Raw genomic sequence first — 26987 nt, forward strand, 5'->3', positions numbered from 1 at the left:
CTCTGCATTTTCACTGGCTGTTGGCCATGTGGGACGGTAGCGTCCCACATATCCCAGAGAGGTTAATCGGAATGGCAGATTAATTAAGGGCGATTTCAAGTATTCATAACAATCGGTAATCAGCATTTTTGGACACCGATTATGGCCGATTACATTGCACTCCACAAGGAGACTGCGTGGCAGGCTGACCACCTGTTATGTGAGTGCAGCAAGGAGCCAAGGTAAGTTGCTAGCTAGCATTAAACTTATCTTATAAAAAACAATCAATCTTAACATAATCACTAGTTAACTACACATGGTTGATGATATTACTAGATTATCTAGTTTGTCCTGTGTTGCATATAATCGATGCGGTGCCTGTTAATTTATCATCGAATCAGTCTACTTCACCAAACGGGTGATGATTTAACAAGCGCATTCGCAAAAAAGGCACTGTAGTTGCACCAATGTCTACCTAATCATAAACATCAACGCCTTTCTTAAAATCAATACACAAGTATGTATTTTTTAAACCTGCATATTTAGTTAATATAGCCTGCTAACAATAATTTATTTTAACTATGGAAATTGTGTCATTTCTTTTGTGTTCTGTGCAAGCAAAGTCCGGGTATATGCAGCAGTTTGGGCTGCCTGGCTCGTTGCGAACTGTGTGAAGACCAAGACCTAACAAAGACCGTAATTCATTTGCCAGAATTGTACATAATTATGACATAACATTGAAGGTTGCAATACTATAGTGCCTATAAGAACATCCAATAGTCAAAGGTATATGAAATACAAATGGTATAGAGAGAAATAGTCCTATAATTCCTATAATAACTACAACCTAAAACTTCTTAACTGGGAATATTGAAGACTCATGTTAAAAGGAACCACCAGCTTTCATACGTTCTCATGTTCTGAGCAAGGAACATGGCACATATTGCACTTTTACTTTCTTCTCCAACACTTTGTTTTTGCATTACTTAAACCAAATTGAACATGTTTCATTATTTATTTGAGACTAAATTGATTTTATTGATGTATTATATTAAGTTAAAATAAAAAGGTGTTCATTCATTATTGTTGTAATTGTCATTATTACAAATATATATATATATATAAAAATAGACCGATTAATCGGCATCGGCTTTTTTTTGGGTCCTCCAATAATCGGCATCGGCGTTGAAAAATCATAATCGGTCGACCTTTACTACAGAGGGTAGTGCGCGTACAGCCCAGTACATCACCGGGGCCAAGCTTCAGAATACTGTAATATTGAGAGCAATTAAAATATATATACACTGCTCAAAAAAAAAAGAAGGGAACACTAAAATAACACATCCTAGATCTGAATGAATTAAATATTCTTATTAAAAACTTTTTTCTTTACATAGTTGAATGTGCTGACAACAAAATCACACAAAAATGATCAATGGAATTATAATTTATCAACCCATGGAGGTCTGGATTTGGAGTCACACTCAAAATTAAAGTGGAAAATCACACAACAGGCTGATCCAACTTTGATGTAATGCCCTTAAAACAAGTCAAAATGAGGCTCAGTAGTGTGTGTGGCCTCCGCGTGCCTGTATGACCTCCCTACAACGCCTGGGCATGCTCCTGATGAGGTGGCGGATGGTCTCCTGAGGGATCTCCTCCCAGACCTGCACTACAGCATCCGCCAACTCCTGGACAGTCTGTGGTGCAACGTGGCGTTGGTGGATGGAGCAAGACATGATGTTCCAGATGTGCTCAATTGGATTCAGGTCTGGGGAACAGGCAGGCCAGTCCATAGCATCAATGCCTTCCTCTTGCAGGAACTGCTGACACACTCCAACCACATGAGGTCGAGAATTGTCTTAGGAGGATTAGGAGGAACCTAGGGCCAACCGCACCAGCATATGGTCTCACAAGGGGTCTGAGGATCTCATCTTGGTACCTAATGGCAGTCAGGTTACCTCTTGCAAGAAAACACGGAGGGCTGTGCGGCCCACCAAAGAAATGCCACCCCGCACCATGACTGACCCACCGCCAAACCGGTCATGTTGGAGGATGTTGCAGGCAGCAGAACGTTCTCCACAGCGTCTCCAGACTCTGTCACGTCTGCTCAGTGTGAACCTGCTTTCATCTCTGTGAAGAGCACAGGGCGCCAGTGGCGAATTTGCCAATCTTGGTGTTCTCTGGCAAATGCCAAACGTCCTGCACGGTGTTGGGCTGTAAGCACAACCCCTACCTGTGGACGTCGGGCCCTCATACCACCCTCATGGAGTCTGTTTCTGACCGTTTGAGCAGACACATGCACATTTGTGGCCTGCTGGAGGTCATTTTGCAGGGCTCTGGCAGTGCTCCTCCTTGCACAAAGGTGGAGGTAGTGGTACTGCTGCTGTGTTGTTGCCCTCCTACGGCCTCCTCCACGTCTCCTGATGTACTGGCCTGTCTCCTGGTAGCACCTCCACGCTCTGGACACTACGCTGACAGACACAGCAAACCTTCTTGCCACAGCTCGCATTGATGTGCCATCCTGGATGAGCTGCACTACCTGAGCCACTTGTGTGGGTTGTAGACTTTGTCTCATGCTACCACTAGAGTGAAAGCACTGCCAGCATTCAAAAGTGACCAAAACATCAGCCAGGAAGCATAGGAACTGAGAAGTGGTGTGTGGTCACCACCTGCAGAACCACTCTATTGGGGGTGTCTTGCTAATTGCCTATAATTTCCACCTGTTGTCTATTCCATTTGCACAACAGCATGTGAAATGTATTGTCAATCAGTGTTGCTTCCTAAGTGGACAGAGTGATTTCACAGAAGTGTGATTGACTTGGAGTTACATTGTGTTGTTTAAGTGTTCCCTTTGAGCAGTGTATATATAAAACAGAATTACATAAAATATAAAAAATAATTGTATGGGGCCCCTTAGAGATGTTTATTAACCATTATTTTACCAGGTATATTGACAGAAAACACATCTATTTTACACGAAGGACCCAGGGAAGAGTGGAGGAGAAGAATATGCCTATTTGAAAGCTGTAAAAAAAAGTAAGAGTAGCTTGCGACATGTTTAATTTTTGCTAGAAAAGGTTGGAGACCACTGCTCTAGTGCAGCCACTGCAGAGCACTGTAGACTCTCATCTCCTACACTAATTGTCAATTTTCTGCTGTGCCCCTGACTTAAATGTGAGCCGCATTTGAATGTCATGTATTTTCTCTCCCAGAGCAGTGACTGTAGATGAAAGCTTTGTTTAGGGAGCGGCTTCCTTGCCTGAACTGTCATGGGCACTTGAGCAGAGGGTTGGCTTTAATTATGTTTCAATATGGATTGAAAGCATAAACTACAGCGGTTCCCAAAATGTGGGGGTCGCAATATGGATATTATGTAGTAGACTGAACCTATTAATGTTACATTGAGCTGGGTGAATGGAATATGCTCATAAAAAATATATATAAATCCTTTGTTATCTTAAACGGCACCGACTGCCACTGATATACACACATACCTAGTGTGACTATTGGAGGACAGGCTCTCCCATGGTTGAACACTGCAGCCAGTCACAGCGAATGTGGCTCCACAGCTACCGTCCAGCCTGCCCAGAAGATCCTTGGCTGTATTCTCTGCTGTCTTCCTGCAGTCATGGGCCCTCTTCAGGATTTGAGTGATGCTCTCCTCTCCCAACTTCTCACCTACACACACACACACACACACACACACACACACACACACACACACACACACAGTGGAAAGAGAGATGTCAATTAGCTTTTATTTGCTGGAGTCATTGTAATTGCCAGGGCTGTCAGAAAGCCAACATTTGGTCTTGAATGTACTACATCTAAAAATATATGCCACATTAACCACGATTGAATGAAGTAGTCCAAATAAAAATGTACTGTACACGTGGCTATACAAGGCTGCAAATACTATATGTAATGTTAGTCAGCATTAGATGAATAAAGGGATGTTCGTCTGAGATACTGTTTTGTGTTGAAGGGGAAACGGTTAGGAGGGAGGCATGTGTTACAAGGGAGTCGTGAGGCCAAGACCTCAGATAACAATTGTAGACCTCCACAAGTCTGGTTCATCCTTGGGAACAATTTCCAAACACCTGAAGGTACCAAATTCATCTGTACAAACAATAGTACGCAAGTATAAACACTATGGGACCACGCAGCCGTCATACCGCTCAGGAAGGAGACGCATTCTCTCTCCTAGAGATGAATGTACTTTGGTGCGAAAAGTGCAAATCAATCCCAGAACAACAGCAAAGGACCTTGTGAAGACGCTGGAGGAAACAGGTACAAAAGTATCTAAGTCCACAGTAAAAATGAGTCCTATATCGACATAACATGAAAGGCCGCTCAGCAATGAAGAAGCCATTGTTCCAAAACCGCCATAAAAAAGTCCGCACATGGGGACAAATAGTACTTTTTGGAGAAATGTCCTCTGGTCTGATGACAGTATCTCTGACCTGCCTGGTGTGTTCCTTGTTCTTCGTGATGCTCTCTGCGCTTTTAACGGACCTCTGAGACTATCACAATGTAGGTGCATTTATACGGAGACTTGATTACACACAGGTGGATTATATTTATCATCATTAGTCATTTAGGTCAACATTGGATCATTCAGAGATCCTCATTGAACTTCTGGAGAGAGTTTGCTGCACTGAAAGTAAAGGGGCTGAATAATTTTGCACGCCCAATTTTTCAGTTTTTGATTTGTTAAAAAAGTTTGAAATATCCAATAAATGTTGTTCCACTTCATGATTGTGTCCCACTTGTTGTTGATTCTTTACAAAAAAATACAGTTTTATATCTTTATGTTTGAAGCCTGAAATGTGGCAAAAGGTCGCAAAGTTCAAGGGGGCCGAATACTTTCGCAAGGCACTGTATATATATATATATACAAAGGGTCTATATACACACACATAACTGTTCAAAAGTTTGGGGTCACTTTGAAATGTCCTTGTTTTTGAAAGAAAAGCTATTTTTTGTCCATTAAAAAACATCAAGTAGATCAGAAATACAGTGTAGACATTATTAATGTTGTAAATTATTATTGTAGCTGGAAACGACTGACTTTTATGGAATATCTACATAGGCGTACAGAGGCCCATAATCAGCAACCATCACTCCTTTGTTCCAATGGCACGTTGTGTTAGCTAATCCAAGTTTATCATTTTAAAAGGCTAATTGATCATTAGAAAACCCTTTTGCAATTATGTTAGCACAGCTGAAAACTGTTGTTCCTGATGAAAGAAGCAATAAAACTGGACTTCTTTAGACTAGTTGAGTATCTGGAGCATCAGCATTTGTGGGTTCGATTACAGGCTCAAAATGACCAGAAACAAAGAGCTTTCTTCTGAAACTCGCCAGTCTAGTCTTATTCTGAGAAATGAAAGCTATTTCATGCAAGAAATTGCCAAGAAACTGAAGATCTCGTACAACGCTGCGTACTACTCCCTTCACAGAAAAGCGGTACATTGAAAATCTCTTCCCAAATATTTCCCAATCTATATGGCACAGCTGTACATTTTTTTGGTCCTTAAATGAACCTGGTATACTTTTTTTATTCATCACAATTTTCTTTTGCCAATTTTGGTCTTCAATGCAGGGTTGACTGACAAGTTCCTTACTTTTGCTGCAATTAATTGGTTGTAATTTTGATATTTCCAATATCTTTCCATATATTTATGTTAGCTGCATGTGACATAATTCCACCAGTCCTATTTATGATATCACTTACAAAGACACCCTTTTTTATCCAAAAACATTTTATATTAATATTTGTATATTTAAGTTTAACCGTAATATTTGTTGTGTCTTTTGTGGTAGATTAAACTGAAATAGCAACCAACTTTCTATGGCTTGTTTAAAATATTTTTAGATATTTTGGAGATTATTTCATTTCCAAATAACCGAAAGTGAGAGGCATTTATAGATAAATTCCTGTAGTACTTTATCAAAAACCTTTTCAAAGTCAGCTATGAATACCAGGCCTGGTTTCCCAGATGCAAAAAACCTGTCTGGTTAGAATGAATAATATCTGACAATACCTTTTTAATTCTAAGAGCTATTCACTTTTCTAGAATTTTTGCATAACAACACTGAAGTTTAAGGGGCCTCCAATTTGTTTAAATGGACTGGTTCTTTATATTTACTTAGTCTGATTAAAGTTTATGATGGGAGGATGAAGTGAAGAGAAAACAGGAGTGATGGAGGTGAGGTTTGCAAAGGAATGAAATGAGAGTGGAGCAATTCATAAAAGAGAGTATATAATGAGTAATAGATTAAAATAGTATTTTTGAGAGGTGGCCTCTTTGCTTTGATTGGTTGGAGTTCAACTGTGGGTCTCTGGGTGTAGGAAGAAACAAATCTGCACTGATCAAAGAACAAACGAGCCCGTGTAGGCATGAAGAGTGAGTGTGTGTGTGTTACTCACCTACGTCGCCCACTCCGGCAGCTCTGAACTGGCCCAGTACCAGACTCTGTTCACTCTCCGCCAGCGTCAACAGCAGCTCATAGGCCTCTATACACTGTTCACTGGGAGACAGAACACACACACGAGCCGACAAGGTGAAAAGTCTGTCGATGTGCCCTTGAGCAAGGCACTTAACCATAATTGCTCCGGTGGCACCGAACTTCTATGGCTGACCCTGTAAAACAACACATTTCACTGCACCTATCCGGTGTACGTGACAATAAAACACATTATTATTTTTGTTAACACTCACACACTTATAAAGTATCTCATAGGCCCCTGATCACTGATTAACAAAGAACCCATAGACAAACATGTCAGCTAAACCTATTTGCACTACTCAACTACTGAATGATAACACATATCAACTCTCTCTCTCTCTCACACACACACACACACACACACACACACACACACACACACACACACACACACACACACACACACACACACACACACACACACACACACACACACACACACTCTTAGTGGAGGAATGCAGAGGCCTCTTGCGTCCACTTATCTGGGCTGCACTTTCATCAAGCGTTCAAAAGGACTATGGCTGAGAGGTGCTGATTTCTATATAACTACAGTCATTATAGCGTGTGTTGTGTGTGTGTGTTTGCCTGGGGCTCAGAGATGGAAGAAAAACAATCCTGTGGAAATCTTTTAGCGAGGCAATATCTTTTAATCAGTCAATGATTACACATCAGGGGAAAAAACACCTCTACTCCAAACAAATACAGAGAGAGCTTGGGTAATTAACCAACTATTACGCCTACAAAGAAAACTCCTCATTTGTCCACAGAGGAAGTCTGAAGTCTGCACTCAATTTAGACATGGAACATCTATTGTATTTATTTTGTCCTCGTAGCTCGTCTCTCTTTATTTTGAGTGGATTTGAGGTAGGTCAGGTGTTTGTGTTTGTGTGTGCGTGTGAGTGTGAGAGACCGTTGACACTAGAGGGCCAGACCTGATTTAAAGACACACGTTTCCCATTTACGCACTCACGCACACGACTGCTAGTTCAGCCGTACCAAAACAAATCCTGTGGATACTTTTACACCCTTTAATAGCTCACTCCAGCACTATGAGTTAGTCACTCTCTCAAGAATGAACACAAAAAGTTTCTGCCTGAAAAACACCAAAAAGTTGTCAGTTGTCCCCCATCCACCCTCGCTCCAATGAAAGTCTATCTCTTCCCAAATGACTCAACGGCGTGGCCTCACTGACATCACACTCGGTGGGGCTGAATTCAATCAAAGCGCTGGAATCAGGGCTACAGGGGGAAGTGTATACATTGAGAGAGTGTGTGTGTAATGTAACTGGTGTGATGTTAACAATGCATTTGGGGGCTATTCAGTGTGTTGTGTACTCCGGTGTAATGGGCAAGACAATTAATGATCTTTTATTGCTATAATGTTTCTGTTTCGGTGTCTGTCAGTTTACGCATCTGATCATAGCTAAGCTTTGCCGATGAGGCAACATGAGTACCATCTTCCTGAGACATGCCATGGCAGAATGCCATGAGAAACACACGTAACATTCCCATATCGTGCCCCCACAACATAACATTCACCCAACATCAACAGCTAAAAATGCTACTTTTTCCATTTGAGGTCGGCCATTGGCAGAACGTCTCCCTAAATCTTCCCACGCAAGAAAAGGGTTCAAAACAGAACTTTTCTGCATCTCATAACATCACCACAGAATAAGCATAGTTGAATGATTAGCATTATGCATAAATAAATTAGCATAAATACCACTCAGATTAGATCCGTTTTCCTTTCGATTCTCGTTTGTGTTAGCTTTGCTGAATGGGCACCTTCAGGGCAATTTATCAGAGAAAAGCCCGCACACAAACACACAGACCCCTTGATTGGCCAAGGGGATGAGAATACTAATGAGTTGCGGATGGCTGCTACCTAAGGCGACGTACAAAAGAGGCTGTGACCGCCGCGAAAGCAGCCTAATTATAATTACCGGAAGAGGCTTCTAATGAGGTAGCATTAGTATGGCTCTGACGGTTACAGCTTGATAAAGGTTTTTGTTAGCTAAGAAAATTAAGCTTGTCCATCGATGTGGATGAAGACATTTGGATTCAGATTTTCACCTTGGCACTTGAGCACAAGCATGAGTGTGGGAATGTGAGTAATATGTATTTTGCATGCTCCATTAGGTTAGGCCTTGCTTTGTGTGTGCACGCGTGAGAGTGTGTGTGTCCGTGTGTCTGTGTACCTGTACTGCAGTGCCAGTCGTAGGGCGGTAGCGTTGGACTCGTATTTGCCGACCAGCATGCTCATCCTCTCTGCGTTGCCCTTACACTCCTCCAACGTGATGGTCAAGAGGTCATTCTGAGACTTCAGGTGCTCGATGCGGCTGGAACACACACATTAGTCATCATTATTGGATTACATTTACTGTATAAAGTGCTTGTTATACCTCAAAGCACTTCACATTGCAACTCACCCCTCCACCAGCGATTTAAAGCACCCACCTGGGTGATTCACGGCAGTTATTTTGTGCCAGATCGCTCATCACACATCAGCTATTGCAGTAAAGGGAGTGTTAGGGGACAAACGGACAGTACAACTATAGCCACCCTCCTCTCTCTTACTCAAATGGCCTTGGTTTTATGGGTAGATTATGTGAGAGTAGCTAGTGACACGTAACTATCCATATAATTAAGGCTGTAAATAAAGCACGCAGGGCTTAATGAAGAGAAAGGAGGGCGTGTCCGCAGCCTGGTGGTTAGACATCCCATAAAAACATGGGCAAAATAACAACCTTTATGTAGACACACCCCAAAATCTAAGTCACAGGTTACCGGGTGCCAAGCTATCCCCTTCATTTTGGATTGGCGCACTTATGATGTATTATACCACTTATGAGGTATGACAATGGTTCGATTTCAAGGTAAACTATCCCTTTAAGCGTACTTATCCATTTGGATAAGCCTAAAAAAAAAGAGTGTGTTCTTTGTTCGAAAAAATAGAAAACTGAACAATCACCGCGATCTTGACATTAGATTTGGCCTGAGAGACAGACCTACAGAACTGTATAAGCAGTGTTTCACAACATTTCAAACCCATCTGCTTTAAATGTCTACTAAGTCTGAAGCTCTGACTGGAATGAAGTGATAAAACGCACAGGAATTACAAAGGATTACGACTTAAGCCCTCCTACTGAGAACACTCAGATCTCCACATCTCACTTCCAAATAGTCAGGATTATGAGGAAACGTCATAACATAATTCGCTAAGTTTGAAATCCCCCCAAAGATCCTAAAGTACACTGTTTGAAGAGTTACTACTTCATTCGCTTGGAACAGACTTCTGAAGGGAGCTTTTTGAGGAAAAGAAGAGCTGGAAATAAAACCGATTTTATAAAAATTCACCTGCATGTTAGAACATAAATATTGAACATGTGCCTGAATCGGGTTCATTCACAGGCTTGGGCTTTCTTAAAGGGCCCATAATGAAGACTCGCTGATAGATAAGTACCTCTAGTGTGAACCTCTAAACTAGTGTAGGCCAGGGGGATGTTAATACTACAGTTTACATTTTAAACATGGCCTTTTTTACAGCAGGTAAAGCGGAGCGCTTACAAGTCTAAGACCATCCAATTTGAGGTTTCTAAAAGGCAGTCACCTTCTACCCCAAAGACACCAGCCATTAGACTCCTGTACATCTACTCAAATGGCCAAGAGGTTTCTAAACAGCTTTTTATTTAGACTCCTGTACATCCCAAATGGCGACTACACTCTTCTAAGCTGCTGCTACTCTGTTTATTATCTATGCATTGTCACTTTAATAACTCTACCGGCATGCACATATTACCGCAATTACCTCGACTAACTGGTGCCCCCGCACATTGACGCTGCTCTTGTCACGAACCTCGCTGAAGAGGGTGCCTCTTCCTGTTCGGGCGGGGCTCGGCGGTCGTCGTCAACGGCCTATTAGCTGCCATCGATTCCTTTTCCGTTTGTGTTGGTTAGTGGTTAATTGGGTACACCTGTTTTGTATTAGGGTTTGTTTGTAGGGTATTTAAGGGCACTAGGCCCGCTGGGTATTTTGTGCGGGCTTGTTTTTTGTTACTCTGTGTTTGATGGTGTGATTTGTTTTCTTATCTTTATTCTCTGGTCTATTTTGTCCTGTTGTTTTGGACTGGCAACCTATATACGCCCTGTGTGTTGGCGTGATCATTTTTCGGTTGCACCGGTGTAATAAATTTGATAAACGACAGAACCCTGCTCTCTGCGCCTGATTCCATCCACCACTCTTAGTTTTTCGTAACAGCTCTTGAATTATTTGTTACTTTTATTTGTTTATTTGTTACTTTTTTGTTGTTGTTATTTTCTTAAAGCTGCATTGTTGGTTAAGGGCTTTTAATAAGCATTTCACTGTAAGGTCTAAACCTGTTGTATTCGGCGCAAGTGACAAATACAATTCCATATGATTTGATTCTGGAAGGTTCTCCCATCTCTACAGAGGAACTCTGGAGCTCTGTCAGAGTGACCATCGGTTTCTTGGTCACCTCCCTGACCAAGTCCCTTATCCCCTGATTGCTCAGTTTGGCCAGATTTAGGAAGATACTTACTTGGTTGTTCCAAACTTCTTTAATTTAAGAATGATGGAGGCCACTGCGTTCTTGGGAACCTTCAATGTTGTAGAAATGTTTTTGTACCCTTCCCCAGATTTGTGCCTCGACACAATCCCGTCTCGGAGCACTACGGACAATTCTTTGCAACCTCATGGCTTGGTTGCACTGTCAACTGTGGGACCTTATATAGACAGGTGTGTCTACATTTTGGCATTAATGGGATACAGTATAACTTTATTATAACATTACTTATAAGATGAAGATCAGGGCTGTAAGTGACAGGCAACGTGGTTTGAGTGTCACCTGTTAAGTCTCTCCGTCTCCACCTCAAACTCCCTGATCTTGTTCTCAGAGATGGCTGATCCGTGGGAGTAGAGGGTCTGGAAGATCTCCTGGATGTTGGAGCAGTCCTGGAGGGAGTGTGCCAAGTGCTCCGCCACATTACTGGACACCTGGGAGGAGGAGGAACAGGGGTACATGGGGGAAAGACTGACATTTACATCTATGGAGGGGAGTAGACAGCTCTTCATCCAATGTGAGTCAAGGTGCAGCCAAAAATCACAATGTAAAAACAGCACAATTGGAATTTAATGGGTCAGGCAGACTGAGGGGATTTCTTTGTGATCCTCCACTCTCTTAATCCACATTGAGTTTATACAGAATGTGTTTATAACCTTTAATTATACAGATTGGTTTTATTGAGATTAAACTATTTTTCAAGAGATTGTATACAGGTTTTCTATTGAACTTTGCTCTCCCTCCTTTACATAATCTGTCTCAGCCTAGTCCCAGAGGAATACTAACAGTCTGCATCTCTTTCTCGCTCTTCCCTCTCACTCTCTTTCAAGTCTATTTTGGGCCAGATGGGTTCCGGCTAAAGAGAATTTTGGTGGCCAGAGCTTCAAGGAAAAGAGAAGCCCTGGAATCATTAGGATTGGTTCCTGTCACTCACACCTGAACACACACCAAGGGGAGAGAGGGAGATATGAAAAGAGAGGGAAGGAAAGGGAGATAGGCACTAGAGAAAAGAGGGCATCAGAAGAGGAATGAAAGAGGAGAGAGATAAAACGATGTACAGTTGTGGCCAAATGTTTTGAGAATGACACAAATATTAATTTCCACAAAGTTTGCTGCTTCAGTGTCTTTAGATATTTTTGTCAGATGTTACTATGGAATACTGAAGTATAATTACATGCATTTCATAAGTGTCAAAGGCTTTTATTGACAATTACATGAAGTTGATGAAAAGAGTCAATATTTGCAGTGTTGATCCTTCATTTTCAAGACCTCTGTAATCCGCCCTGGCATGCTGTCCAATTAACTTCTGGGCCACATCCTGGCTGATGGCAGCCCATTCTTGCATAATCAATGCATGGAGTTTGTCAGAATTTGTGGGTTTTTGTTTGTCCACCCGCCTCTTGAGGATTGACCACAAGTTCTCAATGGGGTTAAGGTCTGGGGAGTTTCCTGGCCATGGACCCAAAATATCGATGTTTTGTTCCCCGAGCCACTTAGTTATCACTTTTGCCTTATGGCAAGGTGCTCCGTCATGCTGGAAAAGGCATTGTTCGGCACCAACCTGGATGGTTGGGAGAAGTTGCTCTCGGAGGATGTGTTGGTACCATTCTTTATTCATGGATGTGTTCTTAGGCAAAATTGTGAGTGAGCCCACTCCCTTGGCTGAGAAGCAACCCCACACATGAATGGTCTCAGGATGTTTTACTTTTGGCCTGACACAGGACTGATGGTAGCGCTCACCTTGTCTTCTCCGGACAAGCTTTTTTCCGGATGCCCCAAACAATCGGAAAGGGGATTCATCAGAGAAAATGACTTTACCCCAGTCCTCAGCAGTCCAATCCCTGTACCTTTTGCAGATTATCAGTCTGTCCCCGATGTTTTTCCTGGAGAGAAGTGGCTTCTTTGCTGCCCTTCTTGACATCAGGCCATCCTCCAAAAGTCTTTGCCTCACTGTTCGTGCAGATGCACTCACACCTGCCTGCTGCCATTCCTGAGCAAGCTCTGTACTGATGGTGCACCGATTCCGCAGCTGAATCAACTTTAGGAGACGGTCCTGGCGCTTGCTGGACTTTCTTGGGCGCCCTGAAGCCTTCTTCACAACAATTGAACTGATCTCCTTGAAGTTCTTGATGATCCGATAAATGGTTGATTTAGGTGCAATCTTACTGGCAGCAATATCCTTGATGGCACATGTTTCCTTGCAGGTAACCATTGTTGACAGAGGAAGAACAATGATTCCAAGCACCACCCTCCTTTTGAAGCTTCCAGTCTGTTTTTCAAACTCAATCAGCATGACAGAATGATCTCCAGCCTTGTCCTCATCAACACTCACACCTGGGTTAACGAGAGAATCACTGACATGATGTCAGCTGGTCCTTTTGTGGCAGGGCTGAAATGCAGTGGAAATGTTTTTTCAGTTAATCAGTTAATTTGCATGGCAAAGAGGGACTTCGCAATTAATTGCAATTCATCTGATCACTCTTCATAACATTCTGGAGTATATGCAAATTGCCATCACACAAACTGAGGCAGCAGACTTTGTGTGAATTTATATTTGTGTCATTCTCAAAACTTTTGGTCACGACTGTACTGTACAGTGCCTTTGGAAAGTATTAAGACCCCTTTACTTGTTCCACCTTTTCTTATGTTACAGCCTTATTCTAAAATTGACTCAATTGCTTTTTTACTAACCAATCTATACACAATACCCCATAATGACAAAGCAAAAACAGGTTTAGATTTTTTAGCTAAATTATAAGAAATAAACTGAAATATCACATTTACATAAGTATTCAGACCCTTTACTCAGTACTTTGTTTAAGCACCTTTGGCAGAAATTACAACTTTGAGTCTTCTTGGGTATGATGATACAAGCTTGGAACACCTGTATTTGGGAATTTTCTCCCATTCGTCTCTGCAGATCATCTCAAGCTCTGTCCGGTTGGATGGGAAGCGTTGTTGCACAGCTATTTCAGGTCTTTCCAGAGATGTTCGATCGGGTTCAAGTCCGGGCTCTGGCTGGGCCACTCAAAGACATTCAGAGACTTATCCCAAAGACACTCCTGCGTTGTCTTGGCTGTGTGCTTAGGGTTGTTGTCCTGTTGGACGGTGAACCTTCACCCCAGTCTGAGGTCGTGAGCAGGATTTCAATAAGGATCTCTCTGTACTTTGCTCTGTTCATCTTTGCCACGATCCTGACTAGTCTCCCGTCCCTGCTGCTGAAAAACATCCTCACAGCATGATGCTGCCATCACCATGCTTCATCATAGGGATGGTGCAGGTTTCCTCCAGATGTGACGTTTGGCATTCAGGCCAAAGAGTTCAATCTTGGTTTCGTCAGACCAGAGAATCTTGTTCCTCATGATTTGAGAGTCTTTAGGTGCCTTTTGGCAAACTCCAAGCAGGCTGTCATGTTCCTTTTACAGAGGAGTGGCTTCCGTCTGGCCACTCTAACATAAGGGCCTGACTGGTGGAGTGCTGAGAATATGTGGACATCTATAAGTACCTAGGTGTCTGGCTAGACTGTAAACTCTCCTTCCAGACTCATATCAAACATCTCCAATCTAAAATCAAATCTAGAGTCGTCTTTCTATTCCACAACAAAGCCTCCACTCACGCCGCCAAACTTACCCTAGTAAAACTGACTATCCTACCGATCCTCGACTTCAGCGATGTCATCTACAAAATAGCTTCCAATACTCTACTCAGCAAACTGGATGCAGTTTATCACAGTGCCATCCGTTTTGTTACTAAAGCACCTTATACCACCCACCACTGCGACCTGTATGCTCTAGTCGGCTGGCCCTCGCTGCATATTCGTCGCCAGACCCACTGGCTCCAGGTTATCTACAAGTCCATGCTCGGTAAAGCTCCGCCTTATCTCAGTTCACTGGTCACAATGGCAACACCCACCCGTAGCACGCGCTCCAGCAGGTGTATCTCGCCTTTCCTTCGAGTTCTCTGCTGCCTGCGACTGGAACGAATTGCAAAAATCGTTGAAGTTGGAGACTTTTATCTCCCTCACCAACTTTAACATCTGCTATCTGAGCAGCTACCCGATCGCTGCAGCTGTACATAGTCCATCGTTATATAGCCCACCCAATTTACCTACCTCATCCCCATACTGTTTATATTTAATTACTTTTCTGCTCTTTTGCACACCAGTATCTCTACCTGCACATGACCATCTGATCATTTATCACTCCAGTGTTAATCTGCAAAATTGTAATTATTCGCCTACCTCCTCATGCCTTTTGCACACAATGTATATAGACTCTTTTTTTCTACTGTGTTATTGACTTGTTTATTGTTTACTCCATGTGTAACTCTGTGTTGTTGTCTGTTCACACTGCTATGCTTTATCTTGGCCAGGTCGCAGTTGTAAATGAGAACTTGTTCTCAACTAGCCTACCTGGTTCAATAAAGGTGTTCTCAACTAGCCTACCTGGTTAAATAAAGGTGTTCTCAACTAGCCTACCTGGTTCAATAAAGGTGTTCTCAACTAGCCTACCTGGTTCAATAAAGGTGTTCTCAACTAGCCTACCTGGTTAAATAAAGGTGTTCTCAACTAGCCTACCTGGTTCAATAAAGGTGTTCTCAACTAGCCTACCTGGTTAAATAAAGGTGTTCTCAACTAGCCTACCTGGTTCTCAACTAACCTGGTTCAATAAAGTGTTCTCAACTAGCCTACCTGGTTCAATAAAGGTGTTCTCAACTAGCCTACCTGGTTAAATAAAGGTGTTCTCAACTAGCCTACCTGGTTAAATAAAGGTGTTCTCAACTAGCCTACCTGGTTAAATAAAGGTGTTCTCAACTAGCCTACCTGGTTCAATAAAGGTGTTCTCAACTAGCCTACCTGGTTCAATAAAGGTGAAATAAAAAATAAATAAAAAAGGATGATCAATGGATCAAATTCGAGACTCATAGCAAAGGGTCTGAAAACTTATGTAATTAAGGTATTTCTGTTTTTAATACATTTCCAAAAATGTATACAAACCTGTTTTCGCTTTGTCATTATGGGGTATTGTGTGTAGATTGCTGAGGAACTTTTTTCCATTTTAGAATAAGGCTGTAATGTGACAAAATGTGAAAAAGTAAAGGGGTCTGAAGACTTTCCGATGGCACTGTAGCTGGGTCTGTTGATAGTCCCCCCCCTCCCTGTTCCTCTGTTCGAGGTGACGTTGTCAGATCTATCTTTAGTGTCAACGGGGCTTTGTGGGTGCAGATGGAGGGGAGCAGTGGGGTATGAGCTACACCAGGTCTGTCACACCATACTGGTGATAGATACCCATCTCTAACACTTCTGCTGATGCTGCGGTTATCATCGGCCAGCTGCTTCAAGGAAATGTCCTACCTACTGTCGCTCTCTCTCGTATTCTGTCTACCCCTCTCTCTATCTTACTTCCTTTATTTTAACATTGCCATCTTCCCCCTCAAAGCCTTCAGTATTGAATAGGCATCCAGTAGCTCCTTACCCCGATGCTGCTGATCTCTGATCCCAGAACAGGCCTCTCGGTGGAGGAAGACTCCGACCTGGTTTTAGACAGTTTCACCCGCTCCGCCACCTAGCAACAAGACAACAAACTGCTTGATCTCCAAGGCATTCCTAGTCAATCGCAAAACATTTCTATAAAAAACAACAACAATACAGCCTTACATTCCTACTCTTTTCTGTCTCGCACTGTTGGCAGTAGGTGCACTTTTTTCAGCTGCCATATGTCTGAAGGGACCAACTCTGCGTGCCCGGAGAGAAAATCAAGAGCACCTACAGGCTTTACCTACAGCTTTCTCGAGCACACAGCAAAGGAAGTTGATACTGTGATTTCAAAACATCTAAAACCATGACTAAAGAGAGACTGTCAACAATTACAGCAAAGAGCTGCTGTTTTTATGAGTGAGTTCATGTTGAATTTTTAGTCATCACTTCTATAAGCCACTCACACTAGAGTTTCAATGAATGAGTAGCAACGTGTATCGATAGGCTTGCATTGTTATTATTAGCGACAGTCTTCTTTTAAATCAAGGAATATTTTCACTTACTCTGGTCATAAGAGCAACAGCATGAATTTGTACATGAGGCAGAACTAATGCGGTGGGACTCGAGTTTCGCCATCCCCTTTTTGGTCTTAGCGAAGCGGGGAGGGCTGAGGGATAGTCTGATGATGAGAGGCGAACCCGCTGATGCACTCCCCATGCTGAGACTGACCATCAGAGGCAGGCACAAGCAGTCCAGTAACATAAAGCAAGCACATTATTTCAATGTATGCTCACTCGGCTGTGCCTCACAAGTAATACAACAAATGATGATCTATTACCAGTGTGAAATTTAATGTCTGAGAAGAGCATCATTGGCAGGGCAATTTAGGCATTGCATAATGAATTGGGCATATAGCATAATGCAAACTTCTACAGAGCTGTTTTTAATAGGTTAATGTTGCATAGGTTGACAGTTTTTTTTATCTGGGGTATGTCTCAGCCTTCATTTTGACTCAGAAAGTGATCTCGGCTCAGAAAAGGTCCAATACTCTAATGTATTGTATTCCCTCTGAGGCTCAATGTCAAGGACACACACGGGACAGTGGAAGAGCGAATGGTTGCCTGATTACCACTGTCCCTCCCTGGCTGGACATGCCAAAGGCTAGTATGCTGATTAGTGTGTGTGTGCGCGCACACGCAATTCAACTCATAGAGACAGTACTATAAGAGATGGTGAAAATTGCAAAAAGAAAACAAAATGTTTGTCCTTGGTCATTCCAGAGGAGAGTTCATAAGATCCCCAGAGAGACATTGCATTACCTCATATGAATACGATGTTCCATTTCATCAATTTTATTACTCAAGACCGTGTGAGGTCTTAACCCTTTAATGTACTTCCACATGCAGAACTTTTTTTTCTTCCCCTTACTATGCATGTCATAGTGTGTGTGTTCTACCTTGGCCACAGGTATGTCGTTACTGCTGCTGCTGGTGCTGAGTTCCCCAGTGCTGGGGTTGATTGGACGGGAGGCGGGGGCGAGACGCCCGGGGCTGGACAGGCCTGCAGGCTGGGAGCTCTGGAGACGCGTCTGCAGCTCCCGCACCTGGTGATAAGACACCATAGAGATATATTATATGACTATTTAATGTAAACGTGTTCTATTAAATTATATGGCACACAAAGACACACATAAGCTGGTGGTCATGGCAAAACATTAAAATAACATCAATAAAACATCAATAACACCCAGACCTGCTGAAAACCCACAACTGCTTATGACCTCATCATACAGAGGATTGACAAAAGGACTCAGTTAGTTGCAACTTTAACCACTTCTTGCTCCAGTTTTAGACAATGTGAGGATCCATCCCATCTCTTTAAAGCAGTGGGCAAAGGCAGGAATTTTGGGACAGTGATGATGTCATGAATGCAGAGGCAACAGGGTACTTGAGTCACTCCACTGCTGACAGGCTTCTCCCCACTCTATATTAAGCATCAAAAAGCTATTTGGAAAGGCTTGCCAGATCTCGCAATGAATTTGTATGCAAGCTTGGATTTGTCTGTATTATGCTTGCAGCTTGAATACAAAATCCAAATGCTGTTGTCAATATGTTGTTACTTCTTCACAACCCGAAGCAGTTTAGGCTCCAGGTGTGTGTGTGTGGTTGTGTGCATGAATGTTGGGGTGTGTGTATGTGTCAGAGGGAGAGAGCTTCCTCTGCCAGGAAAAGCGTGGAAAAGAAAGAACATTAGTTTGACCCCTGGCTCATGAAAATACTATATAAACAGTGAAAACTCAGCAAACTTGATTTTGAAAACAATGGCCTTTTGTGCTTTACACAGCACCCATTGTACACACCACAATATATACCCGCAAACAGTCAGCAACTGGCATGAGTTGTTGGCAGCACTGGATAGCTGAATACACATGACAAGAATTCAAAATCATGTTAGCTACCTGCATGTTGTCAATAATATAGGCAAACCTTTAAATTGCACACATACATGTGACATTATAGGCACAGGTAAATCTATCTACATCAAATGTATGGTCTGAAATTTAAATCAGGCTTCCTCTAGGGCAGACATACTGGCCTGGAAAACAGCTGAGGCGATAAGCCTGCATCTGCCACTAACTCTGTCTCTGCCTCCGCCAGCCAGACTGCGAGAACAGATTTTGCCCACCTCTATTTCCCTACGGGCGCCAGGGGAGAGGAGACTTTCAGAGACAGATAGAGAGAGAAAGGGTAGAGCGGGAACAGAAGAGAAAGTGAGTGACAGAAAGAGGGGGGCTAGAGGAGAGTGGGGAAAGGTTGACAGTGAAGCAGACACTGGGAATGAGAGAGGGAGAGCAAGGACAGACAGGGTGTAGGAGAGAGGGAGAGATAGCAAGCTGGTCCTGGAAACACAATTAGACCCAACCGAAATCATGAGAACACAAAACAATATTACGTGACACATTGTAAATATATATTTTTCTTTTCACTGAGCAAACTAGAACGCTATTTGGCCCTAAACAGAGTACAGTGGCAGAATACCGGACCACTGTGACTGACCCAAAATTAAGAATGTACAGGCTGTGCAAAATCCATTGAAAACTGAGCTGCACTTCCTGACCTCTTGCCAAATGTATGAGCATATTAGAGATACATAATACCCTCAGATTACACAGACCCACAAAGATTTGAAAACAAATACAATTCCAGACCCACAGCGTGCAATCACAGCAGCAAGATTGGTGACCTATTAACAATGGTGTTTGAAGAAAAACAAACATGTATTTACGTTTATTTATTTTCCCATGTTCTACTTGAAGTATTTGCACATTGTTACAACATCATGACTGTCCTGTGAGGATCACAATAGGGCAGGTCAGCTTAGCAATGGCTGACAATAACCAGACCCTCTCCCACCGACAAATGAGGGGAAGAGAGAACCGTGGGGGGTTTGAAACCTCCACACCTGGTCGTAAATTTAAGCAGGAGAGAACTCTCTCTCTACCCTTTAGTATCAACCAAAGAAATGCTGTTGTCTAGAGATTTTTGCCGCCCGAAAAACTCTTAACGTTAAAAAAGTGAATCATGGAACAATATTTCTAAAGTAACGACATGGGAAATAGTCAGTGGGGAGACATAGGAAACTAATGTCATATTGTTTTTCATTTTGTGATGTTATTAAAAACGGTATGGACCAAATACTACAACTTGGAAAGGATACCCACTTTATCTGTCAAGTTTTCATCCAATATGTTGTGAATACAATATGAAAAATTATTTAAGTATTTTTGTTAAGATATGAAAGAGCTTTTAGGACGGGTAAGAGAGAACTTCTAATCATATCCTTTGCACATTAAGTAGCCACGCCCCGAGTGAGGTCAGAGAGCTTGTCAGCATGATGGAACGCCCCTTTTGGCCAGAGTGCATAAAAAGCCTTTGATACGAAATTAACATTAGACCAGGAAACGTGAGGCGAGAGCTACATGTTTTAAATGGCTGAAACTCTGAATCTCAACATGGGGTGAAGAAATACTCACCTTCCTTTAGACCAGAGAGACGAAGAGCTGCAGCTCATGTCTATTGTGGTCCGAATCCTGAATACCAACACGAGGAGGAAGAGGCGAGAAGCTCATCTCAGAAAATCACTGGTATAGCTGTCTTAAGTCAGATATTGAGAAAAGCTCATCTAAGTGAGACTATCCTACTACGCTCATCAACAATGGGAACCGTCGACATGGCTGTTATCTTCCAGAGTGAACAACATTAGAAGACGGGAAAGGGGATAGCCCTTTTAGACAATCAGAGCCATACAGCTGGAAGGCTAACAACTTTCCGAGAAGGCTTGTTTCCGACCGAAATAAACAACGAACAAAGGCATTTCACACATGTGAACACATTCATGATTTCTTATTCCAAATTGGCGGCGGTTCATGTGCAAAGTATACGTTTAATGGGAGAATAGTTATAGAATGTTTACGTTTTTCTCGGTCTCTCTCTTTTCCCCCTCTCCATCTCTGTGTAAAAGCCGTCATATTTTTTCAGTCCACTAGGCACCTTTGTCTCATGTAAAGTGTGTATGTTAATTCTGTGTTTTTATTTAGTTAGCTAGCAAATAAATAATTAAACCCATGTGTAATACTGAATAATGAGCAAGGCTGGGGGTTTTGCAGATCCAAGAACGTTACGATAGTTCAGAATGAGTATTTGATAAGAAGTACAGTGCCTTGCAAAAGTACTCATCCCCTTTGCATTTTCCCTATTTTGTTGCATTACAACCAGTAATTTACATAGATTTTTATTTGGATTTCATGTAATGGACATACACAAAATATTCCAAATTGGTGAAGTGAAATTTAAAAAACAACTTGTTCCAAAAAAAAAAGAAAAACTGAAAAGTGGTGCGTGTATATAGATTCAACCACTTTGCTATGAAGCCCCTAAATAAGATCTGGTGCAACCAATTACCTTCAGAAGTCACATAATTAATTAAATAAAGTCCCCTTGTGTGAAATCTAAGTGTCACATGATCTGTCACATGATGTCAGTATATATACACCTGTTCTGAAAGGCCTCAGAGTCTGCAACACCACTAAGGAAGGGGCAAACATGCCAAGAGAGGGCCGCCCACCAAAACTCAGGGACCAGGCATGTAGGGCATTAATCAGAGAGGCAACACAGATACCAAAGATAAACCTGAAGGAGCTGCAAAGCTCCACAGCAGAGATTGGCGTATCTGTCCATAGGACCACTTTAAGCCATACACTTTACGGAAAAGTGGCCAGAAAAAAGCCATTGCTTAAAAAAGAAGAAGAAGCAAACATGTTTGGTGTTGGCCAAAAGGCATGTGGGAGACTCCCCAAACATATGGAAGAAGGTACTCTGGTCAGATGAGACTCAAATTGAGCTTTTTGACATGAAAAAAATCCATCGACAGGGATCTGTTTTTTTTCCCATCGGCAGGGACTGGGAAACTGGTCAAAATTGAAGGAATGATGATGGCGCTAAATACAGGGAAATTATTGAGGGAAACCTGTTTCAGTCATCCAGAGATTTGAGACTGGAGCGGAGGTTCACCTTCCAGCAGGACCATTTTTATTTTATTTTTATTTTACCTTTATTTAACTAGGCAAGTCAGTTAAGAACAAATTCTTATTTTCAATGACGGCCTAGGAACAGTGGGTTAACTGCCTGTTCAGGGGCAGAATGACAGCATACTGCTATAGCAACACTCGAGTGGTTTAAGGGGAAACATTTAAATGTCTTGGAATGGCCTAGTCAAAGCTCAGACCTCAATCCAATTGAGAATCTGTGGTATGACTTAAAGATTCCTGTACACCAGTGGAACCCATCCAACTTGAAGGAGCTGAAGCAGTTTTGCCTTGAAGAAAGGGCAAAAATCCCAGTGGCTAGATGTGCCAAGCTTATAGAGACATACCCCAAGAGACTTGCAGCTGAAATTGCTGCAAAAGGTGGCTCTACAAAGTATTGACTTTGGGTGGTGAATAGTTATGCACGCTCAAGTTCTGTTTTTTTGTCTTATTTCTTGTTTGCTTCACAATTAAAAATATTTTGCATCTTCAAAGCGGTAGGCATGTTGTGTAAATCAAATGATACATGATAATGATAAAATTGATTTTAATTCCAGGTTGTAAGGCAACAAAATAGGAAAAATGCCAAGGGGTGAAAATTTTTTCACAAGCCACTGCAATGAGTAATAACATGACTGTTTATTGATGAAATAGGTAAAGACCTTATACAGTATAGCTTAATTCGGGAGATGGTAACTCTCTAAACATCTTCTTCCGTGGTGCCCCAAATCCTAATAATTGTTACATGATTAAAGTTGGGTAACAATTAAAGATAGTTATTGAATTAAATAACAGTCATCAGAATAAATGAATGTAAAGTCACGACAACTGTATATAGACAATGACTGTTCACTTTGTATTGTTAATTTCACTTGCTTTGGCAATGTAAGCATACAGTATGTTTCCCAAGCCAATAAATGTGAGTGAGAGAGAGATAGAGAGAGCATGTAAAAGAATGAGGGAAAGCTTGGCCATGGCTTTGAACACTGCTGTTTTTCCTGTTCTCCTCTCCTGAGAAACTCCCTGGGAGCCGAGGGTCTGAAAAAGAAAACATGGCTGCCATGTGCTGAGGACACAGAGATGACTGCGACATTATGAACTAGTCCTCTAGCCAGCTTTCTCACCTCATGATCCCTGAGAAAAGAAACTGCAAATAATATGATTCTGGTTCTATTTGGTTCTGGCCAGTTTATAAACCGAGGACTTTGTTTGACTCACATGCACATCTGTCCAGGACTGTTCTTGTATCCAGCTGATTATAAAAAGTATACTGAACAACAATTTAAACGGCAATATGCAACAATTTGAACGATTTTACTGAGTTAAAGTTCATATAAGGAAATCAGTCAATTGAAATACATTCATTAGGCCCTAATCCATGGATTTTACATGACTGGGAAGGGGCGCGGCCATGGGTGGGCCTGGGAGGGCATAGGCATACCCACTTGGAAGCCAGGTCCAGCCATTGCAGCGCCAGGCCAGCCAATCAGAATGAGTTTTTCCCCACAAAGAGCTTTATTAAAGACAGAAATATTCCTCAGTTTCATCAGCTGTTCGAGTGGCAGGTCTCAGACAATCCCGCAGGTGAAGAAGCTGGAAGTGAAGGTCCTGGGCTGGCGTGGTTACACGTGGTCTGAGGTTGTGAGGCTGGCCACAACTCTGGTGGACATTCCTGCAGTCAGCATGCCAATTGTACACTCCCTCAAAACATCTGTGGCATTGTGTGACAAAACAGCACATTTTAGAGTGGCTTGTTATTGTCCCTAGCACAAGGTGCACCTGTGTAATGATCATGCTGTTTAATCAGCTTCTTCATATGCAACAAATGTCAACTGGATGGATTGTCTTGGCAAAGGAGAAATGCTCACCAAATTTACACACAAAATTTGAGAGAAATAAGCTTTTTGTGTATATGGACAATTTCTCATATCTTTTATTTCAGCTCATGAAACATGGGACCAACACTTACCATGGTGCGTTTACATTTTGGTCCAGTATACACTGCCTTATACTGTGGTGTTTCCTCTGGAAGTGGTTGAGTCCAACATATGTGATTCTTATTATGAGTGGAGTGCATTGTAAAAGCTTAGAAGGCTTACAATGACATGCCACTATATAGTGTTCTGTATCTGGCCTTTAAATTCAAACGCTCTTTTGTATCGTAAACAAAATGCTGACACAGCTGAATTATGTGGACAAGACACATACAGTACCGGTACTGTAAAAGGTGTAAAAGATGCTTACTACCACAGTAAATACCTGTCCTTCAATGGAGGGCAAAAGCCTATGGAAGGAAAGTTAAGATCGTATATGGACCTTGAGTCTCAAATGAGGTGGAATCCATATTTTAAAAGGCTGAGCGGGGGGAAGCGGGCCCCCAAGGACGTGCTGGTGTGTGCATAGCAAATCCTTTAAGGAGCCCCACATTGAAATAGCAATGCAATGCATTTGTCCAATTTCTCTGTAAAACAGACAGATTTCATTAGAGGAAAGAGGAGAAGAGAAATTGAGAGGGTGGGAGGAACGAGTGCTCTGAGCTGAGCTGGGACGCTTTTTCTGCTGCGTCTAGGACTCCTTTGAGGACCCGCCAGAATTAGTGAGGCTGGTTAGGTCGGCCTGGCCATTTTTCGCTCGATGCATCTCGCGGTCTAATCGCATTACGTTCCTAACTAGCTCCAGCAAGCCTTGGGAGGACACCAGATTTGATTATGTGTCTAAAAACGCTCAACGTATTGATTCAGATGGCTGCCCCAACCGGCGCACCATCCATAGTTTGGTTCAGAAAGCAGAACTCAGTTCGCAGCTGGACAATTCAAAGGGTTCATTCTTGCAGGAGCAAGGAATAAATACACGTGTCTTGCCACTGGTGCACAGTAATGTCTTCTTCTCCTTCAGACTTCCCTGAATAAACTTCCTGGAATTAGAAATGGTACGTGTGAGTGTCTGTCAATGCAGTGGCCTAGCGACAAAGCATCAGAGAACATATCTATATTTGAAATGATCGCCGCAGATCTTTCAATCCAACGGACATGGTGGACCATAATTGCAGCCTAGAGCCTCTGTGGAGAGATTTTTTTTATTCATTCAGATTCAGTCTTAGTTCTCTGCCTAGAACAGGTTCACACTAGGACACATTTACCAGAGATTTGGCAATAGGCTCAAGCTCGGGATCTAATAAAATACATGAAAGCGAATTCAAACTAAGAAACATACAGCTATGTTGAGTCTCTTCTTTCTTCCTTCCACCTCACTAGATACCTATTTGTATTGTATTGACTTATGGGTCAGATTCAATAAAAATGTATGTAAACCCGTCTTAGTAATAATAAGCAACGATGCACCCTAGTCTGTCAGCCACCAACACAGTCATGTGGAAAGGCTCAAAAGGTACACAAAAAACGAACAAAACCCATAAACCAAATCAAGAAAATGCTTTTAAAAAATCATAATAACAGGACCCAGCTGACTGACCCGTCGCCTCAAGCGGTCACGTTCCTCCCGGATGGCGTTCATGGTGGCCTTGGTGCGGTTCAGGTCCTCCTCCTTGGAGCACAGCATGGCCGTCAGGCTCTCGTTCTCTTCCCTCAGGCCGGCCAGCTCCTTCTGCCAGTGCATACGCTCCTCCGACAGGCTGGGGTAGAAGTCCCGGCCCAAGGCCCCCTCGATCTCCTCCACCGTCTGGGGGAAAGGAGGAAAGAGGCGGAACATTATTTTTATTTTAAAGTGCCGTGTGTACAGTTGAAGTCGGAAGTTTGCATACACTTAGGTTGGAGTCATTAAAACTTGTTTATCAACCACTCAAACATTTCTTGAAAACAAACTATAGTTTTGGCAAGTCGGTTAGGACATCTACTTTGTGAATGACACAAGTCATTTTTCCAACAATTGTTTACAGACAGATTATTTCACTTGTAATTCACTGCATCACAATTCAAGTGGGTCAGAAGTTTACATACACTAAGTTGACTGTGCCTTTAAACATCTTCGAAAATTCCAGAAAATTATGGCATGGCTTTAGAAGCTTCTGATAGACTGATTGACATTATTTGAGTCAATTGGAGGTGTACCTGTGGATGTATTTCAAGGCCTACCTTCAAACTCAGTGCCTGTTTGTTTGACATCATGGGAAAAAACCAAAAGAAATCAGCCAAGACCACCTTCATCTCTATAAACAATAGTACGCAAGTATAAACACCATGGGACCACGAAGCCGTCATACCGCACCGAAGGAGGTGCGTTCTGTCTACTAGAGATGAACGTTCTTTTGGTGTGAAAAGTGCAAATCAATCCCAGAACAACAGCAAAGGACCTTGTGAAGATGCTGGAGGAAACAGGTACAAAAGTATCTATATCCGCAGTAAAACGAGTCCAGTATCGACATAACCTGAAAGGCCGCTCAGCAAGGAAGAAGCCACTGCTCCAAAACCGCCATAAAAAAGCCAGACTACGGTTTGCAACTGCACATGAAGAAATGTCCTCTGGTCTGATGAAACAAAAATATAACTGTTTGGCCATAATGACCATTGTTATGTTTGGAGGAAAAAAGGGGATGCTTGCGAGCCGAAGAACACCATCCCAACCGTGAAGCACGGGGGTGGCAGCATCATGTTGTGGGGGTGCTTTGTTGCAGGAGGGACTGGTGTACTTCACAAAACAGATGGCATCATGAGGAAGGACAATTATGTGGATATTTTGAAGCAACATCTTAAGACATCAGTCAGTAAGTTAAAGCTTGGTCGCAAATGGACAATGACCCCAAGAATTCTTCCAAAGTTGTGGCAAAATGGCTTAAGGACAACAAAGTCAAAGTATTGGAGTGGCCTAACCTCAATCCTACAGAAAATCGAAAAACT

At 42.4% G+C, this 26987-nt stretch overlaps 1 protein-coding gene across 3 annotated transcripts in view; it reads right to left on the reverse strand.

Annotated features, from left to right (window-relative positions):
* LOC118384859 (colorectal mutant cancer protein-like) overlaps positions 1–26987 on the reverse strand; it is a 126486-nt gene that overhangs the window by 18915 nt on the left and 80584 nt on the right. For all 3 annotated transcript variants that reach the window (XM_052521157.1, XM_052521156.1, XM_052521158.1), the window contains 7 exons: positions 25606–25812; positions 18007–18153; positions 16549–16638; positions 11360–11508; positions 8693–8833; positions 6416–6516; positions 3477–3660 (listed from right to left, as the gene is read on the reverse strand). In XM_052521157.1, the coding sequence (XP_052377117.1) occupies positions 3477–3660; positions 6416–6516; positions 8693–8833; positions 11360–11508; positions 16549–16638; positions 18007–18153; positions 25606–25812 (1019 nt within the window). The remainder of the gene's footprint in view (positions 1–3476; positions 3661–6415; positions 6517–8692; positions 8834–11359; positions 11509–16548; positions 16639–18006; positions 18154–25605; positions 25813–26987) is intronic.

Source organism: Oncorhynchus keta, chromosome 6, assembly GCF_023373465.1.
Source record: "Oncorhynchus keta strain PuntledgeMale-10-30-2019 chromosome 6, Oket_V2, whole genome shotgun sequence".
Lineage (NCBI taxonomy): Eukaryota > Metazoa > Chordata > Actinopteri > Salmoniformes > Salmonidae > Oncorhynchus > Oncorhynchus keta.